Source organism: Macrosteles quadrilineatus, unplaced genomic scaffold, assembly GCF_028750875.1.
Source record: "Macrosteles quadrilineatus isolate MER2022 unplaced genomic scaffold, UCM_ALF_1.0 Scaffold_7__1_contigs__length_78375512, whole genome shotgun sequence".
Classification (NCBI taxonomy): domain Eukaryota; kingdom Metazoa; phylum Arthropoda; class Insecta; order Hemiptera; family Cicadellidae; genus Macrosteles; species Macrosteles quadrilineatus.
Window position 1 is genome coordinate 57,774,245 of NW_026542600.1, and position 9,740 is coordinate 57,783,984.

The following is a 9,740-nucleotide window of genomic DNA, read 5'->3' on the forward strand; positions in this document are numbered from 1 at the left end:
ATCAAATGTTCACTACTTTCTGCCGCTATTAGATAATTTATATAACTTTTATGTACATTCTAAGCTATCAATTATTAAAATTGTATTGTGAGAAAGTGAGAGGGGTAGACCCGTGGTCCAAGCACGTCAACCGAAACTTATTGTGCATCCCACTTGCCACTTCACTAACTGGGTAAGCCTATGCCTGTGTCCTTGACTATGTGCAGCAACTTTTGCCAAATGTTAGCGTCTGGTTTATCACCTGGCTGCTTTAGGCCAAACAGAGCCCTTCTCCTGGCCCCAAGTCCGTCGCAATCCAGAATAATATGTTTTTCAGTCTCATCAGACTGTTTGCAAAGTCAACACTCCAGATTGTCATTGACAATTCCTAGAGTGTGGAGATGTTTCCTGAAATGGCCGTGTCCAGTGATAAGAGCAAGTACCTGCTTGACCTACCCTCTCCCCAGCTTTAGCAGCCAGCGAGTGAAGAGGGTGCTAGGTTCTGAGATCAGTTTTATGCTATTGTGATTGTCCAGGATAATTACGCCAACGCTCTAGGTGTTGGCCCCTGGACCATTTGTAGATTGCATGTTTAGCGGTAGCTTTGCCTGATGCCACAAATGGCTCTGATCCAAATAGTGGCATGCTCGCACCTTTTTTTGTCAGCTTATCTGCACTCTCGTTGCCACCAATGCCTACATGGCCTGGGACCCAGCCGAGAGTTACAGAGTTCCGTGTGGAAAGTTTGCAGATGGTGTTGAAACACTCCCTGACCAGTTTCGAGGTGACTTCATTTGAGTCAATAGCTTTTAGAGCAGCGTTATAATTAGACAATATCCCTATCCTCTTGTCTTGGTAGCTCAAGCCAAGATACCAGTATCGTCCCAGACTTGCTGAAAGTTCTGTTCTGGGCGATCAACTGTATACTCCAAAGCCAGATTTCCCTCGATTAGGGAGCCGTCTGTGTACCAGACTAAGCTCTCCGTATTTTGGAGAAGGGTTTGGTGAACACTGTTTCTGTGCTTAGGAAGCACGAGGTCATGTCAAGTACAGGACACGCAGCCAAATTCTTGGCAATGGTGCAGTGGCCTGCCCCAGACAGGCCGTCCCTCCAGAGATTTGCAACCCTCAGACGGTAAACTGCCTTGAGGGCTTCAGATCTGATAAATATGTCCAGAGGTAGCAGCACACGAGCGACATCTAGAGTATCCAAGGACTGCTCCTGAAGGCTCCAGTGGCCTGTAGCATACCAAGCCTTTGCAGGCTTTCTAGTTTGGCTATGACAGTTCCCCGATTCACCTTTGTCCACCAGACTAGTGAACCATAGGTAATTTGAGGCCTGACCACAGCCTCATATCACAAGCTATTATTAAAATTAATCTGGTTTCTTCCAATTAGAATTAACATTCAGGAAACTATGTTAGAATCAATTTTATGGGGATACTGTGTTAAAAATTGTAAAAGTTTCTAAGTCGTCTTTACTTGAAAAGTGACCAATGGTGGCTCCGAATATGTATATCTATTGTATATCTTTTGGCAACCTGAAGTTATTTTATATCATAGTATGGCAAGCTCTATAGTTTAGAATTTAGAGTAAGCATGAGTGATAAATTAATGTAGAGTAACGGCAGGTAAATAACGCCAAGATTTGTAGCTTCATGTTTTGTATATCTCATATTATGCTACAACGTGCAAAAATCACTTAAATAAAACGAATTATTTTTAAAAGTAGGTTGAAAAGGATTAATTTGTTTAAGTCCTTTTAGAACATTTGAATTTGAATGAAATGCTATAAAAAAATAAATTTACATGAGAATATCCAAAGTCTCTGGAATATGATTGCATGGATGTTGCCCACGTAGTATGTTTTTCTGCCCCTGAACATGCAGATGAGAACACTTTGCTGAGTTGATCTGGTCATAAACGCGTCAAATAGTTTTTTCCTTCTAGGCTACTTCGTCATGTGTTGTTTTCTGACCGTTGAATGTTCAATAAAATGCGACTCAGTAAAAATATATTTTAATACTAATCACCCCATTCACGAAGATTGTGCTACAGGAAACCCCAAGAATATAAGTGTATTTCTCAGTTTGAAAATGATGACATGAAGATTGATGACAAATCTAACTCTGGACGTTCATCCCAAACCGGCCACCTGAATTCATCCGTTAACCACCTGAACCAATGAAAATGTTTAATTTCTAAAGGTTGCTTAACTGTTTTCAAACAATGGAGTGCCTTAAAGCTCTGAGCGAATGGTAATGGAAGCTTTGGATATGAAAAGTGTCGCTTCCATTCTTGTTAATTGTGATTTGTCTGATCAAAAAGAAGGTTGAGTTGAAATTGATCATGCATTGAAACAACAATTATAGACTAATCAAGATTTTTAGCTTAGTCATTACTGGATAGCTAAACCCAGAAACGAAGCAGTAATAAAGTTAATAGAAAATGTTACTATACGCCAAAAAAAATCATCGAGTTTTTTTACACTAACGCTAAAAATAGTATGGTTCCACTAACATACTTTACACTTGGTGCCATATGATTTGTTTGTTCTTAAGAGTATAAAGGAAAATAAAAGATTTTATAACATTGAAGAGGTTAATAAAAAAAAACAAGGGCAAGCCCTTCAAAAAATGTTTGAAGAGAGGGAGAACAATTGGGAAAAGTGTATTAGTGGTACCAGGCAGTTTTGAGCTGGGGAAGGTTGTTTTGATGATAGTTTTACAATATACAATTCTTAAACCCTCATTCTTGTGTTTGTAAAATCGAAAGTATTGCAACACAAATAATAAAGGGAATCTAAGAGAAAAAAATAACAACTATTTTGTGATTATAACCATTCGGTAACTGAGTCAAAAGAAGAAAACCCCCTTTCAGTGCTGGGCACTAGATTTATCGCAGGTATATTATCGAATGAATCACAATATAGGATGGACTGCAATCTTGCCAATATCTATTTAAATAATTATTTGGCAAAACAGTCTCTATTTTGATTGATGATAAGTCCATAGGAGTATTTTGAATCATTGTACATATACAATTTCCACTCTCTGAGAAATAGATTATCCACTCTCAGCTGCTGTAAAATGTAAAAATGTAATGTAAATAGCAGTTTTTGTCATTTCAATTCGTTACGGGCACAAATGAATAACATCGATGGTTTATTTATTAGAGCATCTGTGAAAAACATTTCCGGCAAAAACTGTTAACAATCATACTAACCAAGTTCTATTAAGTAGAAAATTCATATTTCCATTTTACAGAGAAGGGTCAAAAACAAAAGAGACTACTAAATAACTATCTTTACCATATGTTTTTACAATTCCAGCATCAAAATTAGAAGCCAGAGGGGCTTCTCTACAGTAATCAAATCGCAAAGACTATTTGCTCTGGGAAGCAGAGGTTTTGTAAATCCGAGCGTTTATGGCTGTGTAAAGTTACAAGTAGCGTGTTATGGCAGCCATAAAGGGAAATGGCGGGAAGATAAGGACGGATTAGGTGGTAGCAGAGGTGGCTTATGTTATCTCCCTTATCAGTAATCATATGATAGGACAGCCCTCCCTGCCCGCCTGTCGTCGCTCTTGATGTGTTAAGCTGTATTATCGGACGTCAAATTCTGACAGACTATTTTGGGGATCAGGGTACCAATATGTCATAAATATTAATTATTGGATTCTTTCCTGCTGGGTTATAATTAAACTTTCGTCATACTGCAGCGAAAACGGCTGTATACAATAATGCACATGCGTTCAAGGGCTGGAATGTTTCTACTGCCATTGGGTACCCCACCCAAAGATCAGGTATCAGGATCAAAGATCAGGATGTATTAGATCAGGTAAGTCTAATACATTAGCTACATACATATTTCATACAGTTCGTCCGCTGCCCAACCAAAATAGTCTCGATTTGAAAATTATAATTGAATCGTATATTGTATCAGTGTTGCATTGTATATTTCACTACGAAAACAACGATATTTACACACTATCATATTTGGAAACAAATATTACGAATATTTGTTTATTATTGTGTTGTTGGAGTAATATGGGCTGCCTTTAAATAATGTTATCAGCTGTCTATAAACAAGGGGAAAGCAATCAAAACCTTTTTACCAGCTCGTTTACAGATAAAAAATGTCCCCAATCTACGTTTTGTAAATTACTTAACTTAATTGAGTGATGTGCAGTATACCGAAGAATATAGTTCATCACATGAGATAAAAATGACTTGTCCAATGTCCCCCCTTGCTAATTTTTATTCAATTTGAAGTCGGGCTAAAAAAGAGTCTTTTTAGGCTCTGGCGAGGGAATATACTTTTTCGCAACTTTCTACCTTTATCGCAACAAGAACTGATGTTTTCAACATGCATTGGGTACTGGAGTACTGTACTTATATTGTCTAGGGCTAAAATAGAACCAGCGGAGTCCAGGACATCAGCTGTATATTTTTATAGCTGTAAATGTGTCCGCCTATTTTGCCGAGGAAAATTTAATATTCCAGGTTAATATAAAGATATATATCATTGCCGAATGTTGTGTTTATAATCGTGTTACATTTAACTTTACACTCAAATATACATCCCTTTAGTGAATTTCATACAAATCTAAGCGTTAAGAATTATTAAGATAAATAATGTACAAAATGTGTTGTTTCACAGGCTCAAGAGTAGTGAAACAAGTTTGTAGCTCGGCCCTTATGGAATACAGAAATGTTATGCATTTTATTTTAAAAAAAGTTGCAACATTTCATCCATTAATGATTCAGAAGCTAGACTTCATATGATGTTGAAAATAAAACTCAAATGAAAGTTCATAAAGTCTGTTACATGAACAAGAAGAGTGAGTTTCACAAAATAATTGTAAACCTAAGTTACTGGTTATTAAAAAAAATTCTCTTTTAACTCATATCTAAACTTGCGATGATGCAACTACTATTACAATATCCTGCAATCATTTCGAATAATAAAATCATCAGCAGTTGCTTTAAAACGTCCAAAGTCTGAGTGATGCTCATTACATTATACAGTAACATTATAAATATAGTTGGAAGAATATGTTATATTGTTAGAGTTTGATTAGAAAGTTATGCCATCGCCTTTTACTCGTTGTAGTACTGTAGTAGGAGAACCAAGCAGTTATTAAAATACCCCCGCCGCAGCAAACCTGCCGACTAAGCGAATTTCCATTTGTCTGAATTGATTTTCATTTAAATATATTTTAATAACATTAAGTTTAACGAGTACCTAGGTTTGCTGCTACAAGGAAACTAATAAAGTGTGTTTTTGAGTAAAATATTGATAGCTTAGTACAAAATAAATAAATTTGCTAAGTTTGATCAAAATATATCCATAAACAAGCAAACTACAACATTTGACAATATTCTCCATAAGAATAACATGGGAATTTTTAATTTATAATTTTTTTAATTTTCTCCGTTACTAATAATCGAACAAAAATACTTTTATATACAAAATTATTTGTTTTTTTAAGCTCTTTAAAAAGGTCTAAAGAGAAATTGGGAAATTTTGTGTTTTGAGGGTCAAAAGTGAGAAAAACCAATTTTTACCCCATAAAACCCCTCGTAAAGCCCCGTTCCCATGGTCCGATCGTGCTGGTTCGCGAACTCATTCAAGTTTATCCCGCTTTACACCTTTAAACTAAATTTCATCAAAATCGGACAAAAATTACTCAAGTTATCGTGTTCACGGACGTATATATATATATATATGACAAAAATTACTCAAGTTATCGTGTTCACGGACGTATATATATATACATATATAAAAATTTGAACGAATGGTGTTTTTGGCCTCTGGGGACATCAAAATGAAAAAGTAAATCGGTCCCGGGTCGAGGTCTAACCGTGCCACCTACGGTAATAGCTACTTCCCTATAGGGAAATTCGCTAAAAACGAGTAACATGCTTAGCAACACACGTTACATGCTCACAGGAATGAATGCAAGTCTGTAATCCACGCAAAACTAACTGAAAGACCTACTAAAAATAACATATATTTTCAGAAATACAATGTCACATCTAAACTAGTGAGTCAAATTCGAGGTAAAAAGTTATTACACTACTAATTAGTGATAATGATTTAATCATACTTACATCATCTCTAAACCAAAGAGAACTTCGATGGTGTTAATCCAGGGGAAACCGCACTTCGAAAATATAATCCGAATGAAGATAAGACGAGAGTAAGGGACAGACTCAGGAGTTCTAGGGTCCAATATTTACTTGAGTTGAGTTTCAAAGCAAGCAGTTTTTACGCTCTGTCGCTCTTTGCCCCCGTTGTTTACTTTTGAATTTTCGTCCCTCCGAGAAAACAAACCAAACACAGCGGCAGCCGCAAAATAAAGCATTAACACATTTATGTTGCTTGCACAAAAGTGCAACGCATGTATATTCAGTTTTATAAAAAATTCAGTTTGTTTGTTAAATTAAGTAGTTGAGGCTGAGCTTTGCCAGAGGAACTTCAATAGTAAAGGGTGATACAATTTCAGTTTTATCCTTTATTTAACATTAGTTTAATGAGGTTTTCTGCAACATGGAAGTTAATAAAGACAAACATAAAATGCCGTATAAGTATGGGTCTTGAATTCCTAGATTTCTGTTTGTCGGTCTGTTTGTTATTTTTAAGAATTACTTTTTTATCTTGGCCATTTTTCAAGATCAAAATTGGTATAAATGTGTATTTTAGTAGGTAAAAAGAGCTTACAAAGTGTCGTTAAAATATCTTAAGCAGTTTCAATATGGCGGCCATTTAAAATCTTTAATGCCAAATTTCATGAAAACGTAAATATTAAGAACATTTATTTTAAGACCGAAAGATAGATAATTTAAAGCCAAATCAAATGAGACCTTGTTTGTTAAAATCGGATGACAAACAACTGAGTTATCAGTTTTTTTCTGCATTCGGTTATGCAATTTAATAGGACTACCATACTGCTATGTAAAATAACAAATACAGTAGTAAACAATATGGAAGGAAGTCCTATTCAATTTGCGTAACCAAATTATTATTCCATACCTGTATTATTCCACTAACATAATTTGTGAGAGTTTTCATTCACAGTGAAAACTTATACTAGGCACATGACCAGATTTGGATCCCTTACAACAGTTGATTCTCCCGAAGTAGTTTTTTTTTTTAGTTTTTGGGTTACCTGGTATTTTACTTTGTGAATTGTTGAAACAATGATCTCACGTGTATGATGTGAGGATTTACATCGATGCATATTCGGATATGCTGTTTATTCACAAACTCAAATATATTGAAACTTGGTATATCAGAGAAGAAGCTATTCTTCTCAAAATCAGCATCATCTTCTTACTATTCTAGCTTATATTCTGAATAAATTCTTTGTTGCCTATAATCTATGGGTTTCAGTTCTTGGGTTAACAGAATTTTGTAAGGATATGAGTGCAAATCCTTGCGCAAAATGCGATAAAAGTCTTCGAACGACGACGAAATAACAATATTGAGTCTGATCTCACCACACAATTATAAACAGGCATACTCCATTTCTTATAATTCCTGTTTCCTCAACTCTCTCGCTATGTTGCGAATAGTTTGCTCAGTAGGAAGGTTAAATTGATATGGTTGTTATTTCTGGGGAACAATTTGAATATTTCAACACGGTGAGAAAATGTGTTGTTATAAACTGAAATTTGATACTCGTATATTACAAACACACTACAATGAGCAGTTGTTTAATAATCAGTGTAGGAAAATGGCAAACTTAAATCGGGCCCCTTCATATACATGAACATCTCCTTAATCCAACAAACTTAATCCAAACAAATTATCTTCAAGAATCTATTTGTAAAACCCATGTTGAAGGCCCCTGGATTACCAATGACTAAAATAATGGTACTATTTTACCTCATCACGTATTCCAACTTGTTTGTAGAAATAATTTGAACTTCATAACTCTTGTCGTCCACGTTTGTTTACACAGAACCTAAAACAAATAGAAAAAAAATAACTGCAAATAAATCGTGAACAATGAAGTAGATTGGTTCAAGTCATGACTATTGTAAATTTTGCAACATTTTGCTACGTTATAAGTGTTGATAGGCCTTTTATTTTTAGATAAGTGTGACAGATTAAAAAAACTATCTCTTCGCCATAGGCTAGCAACCGTAGAAAGCTCCAGGCATATATTAATTTATTTTTATTTCGTCGGCAAATATACTACTATATTGTGTACTACTTTCATGCATGCTCAAACCCCCTCAGCTCCTGGACTATACAGCTCAGTAGACTCTTGATAATTCGACATTGAAGGGTCAAGCAAATAAATTCTAATTACAAAGAGTTATGAATTATCAAAAGGTTCGATTTTTTGAGGGAAAAATAAACCATTCGAATTACCGTTAACTTTTTAATATGTTAGGTTCCTTTTGTAGTGTAGCAAGATTACTCAATTACTACTTCACTTAAACACAAAAGTTTACTGTGCCTAACATAATGTAGAGTTTCCAGTTAAGAAAAGGAATTAATCTATAAAATCACCTCCGTCCCTTCTGAGTTCTGCCGACGAAACTTTTAAATAGGGACGGTATAAAAAAACATGATGAAACTTTGAAATATCTCGAGGTTCTAGGGATTTTTATCTTGAATTACCAAATGTTTTGAATCATCGAATGTTTGAATTATGAAGAGTAGATCGCACGAGTAAAAAAATAAGCAAATAAATATTGTGGATCATGACCATCAACCTGTTTTTATAAGTTAAACTATTATTTTTTAAGGAAAGCTTTCCTTATGATAGTTTTACAGGAACCAAGGTAGGAGTGCGGGGCGGGTTGTTGGGGGTGGTACGAGGTGTCAAAGTAGTGAGGGAGGGGGATGACACCTGAGTCTCCAGTTGATTGCTATTTAGCCGTTGATTAATTGTTTAATCAACCGTTGTCACTTCCTTAACTCCCTCTGACGAGGAAACATTGGGCGAGTTTGGTGAAGTAAATTGCGCTTGAGCAGAATACAAGAAATAACTTGAAGCACCAATCCAGCTTATGGATATCAAAACGAGATTTCTTACTGTTTATAACTAAGTAAAAACTCTGTTGGTACTTAATATTTTATAAATTATTTTGTTGTACTGCTAATGCAATAAATATTCCGTTGTACTTCTGGCAAGCCTCTTTTCAAGGAATACAATATTCTTACATTTCCGTCCATATATGTACATACTGAGTTGTCTGTAGTTTTTAAAAAGAAATTATCATCTTTATCGAGCGTAACCAGTACCATCTAATGCAGCAATCTCTCAGACTTAAAACAACCTCTAACTCTAACTTTAATAAAATAGGTGTCTTCAAGAATTGTGTCCTGTGCTTAGGTAAGCACAGGACACAATTCTTGAAGACACCTATTTTATTAAAGTACAGAGTATCAGATTCTGTTATATTTTAGTTCTTATAGTATTTCTAGTTAAGTTTTATTAGCGAATTTCCCTATAGGGAAGTAGCTATTACCGTAGGTGGCACGGTAAGACCTAGACCCGGGACCGATTTACTTTTTCATTTTGATGTCCCCAGAGACCAAAAACACTATTCGTTCAAATTTTTATATATGTATATATATATATATATAGACATATATATATATATATATATATATATATATACACGTCCGTGAACGCGATAACTTGAGTAATTTTTGTCCGATTTTGATGAAATTTGGTTTAAAGGTGTAAAGCGGGATAAACTTGAATGAGTTCGCGAACCAGCACGATCGGACCATGGGA

The 9,740-nt window shown here is 35.3% G+C and overlaps 1 protein-coding gene across 1 annotated transcript in view; it reads right to left on the reverse strand.

The window, feature by feature from the left end:
- Positions 1–952: 952 nt before the first annotated feature.
- Positions 953–9,740, reverse strand: part of LOC128999021 (uncharacterized) — a 35,915-nt gene continuing 27,127 nt past the window's right edge. Inside the window, exon 2 of the mRNA XM_054425376.1 lies at positions 953–1,218. Within this exon, the coding sequence (XP_054281351.1) occupies positions 953–1,218 (266 nt within the window). The remainder of the gene's footprint in view (positions 1,219–9,740) is intronic.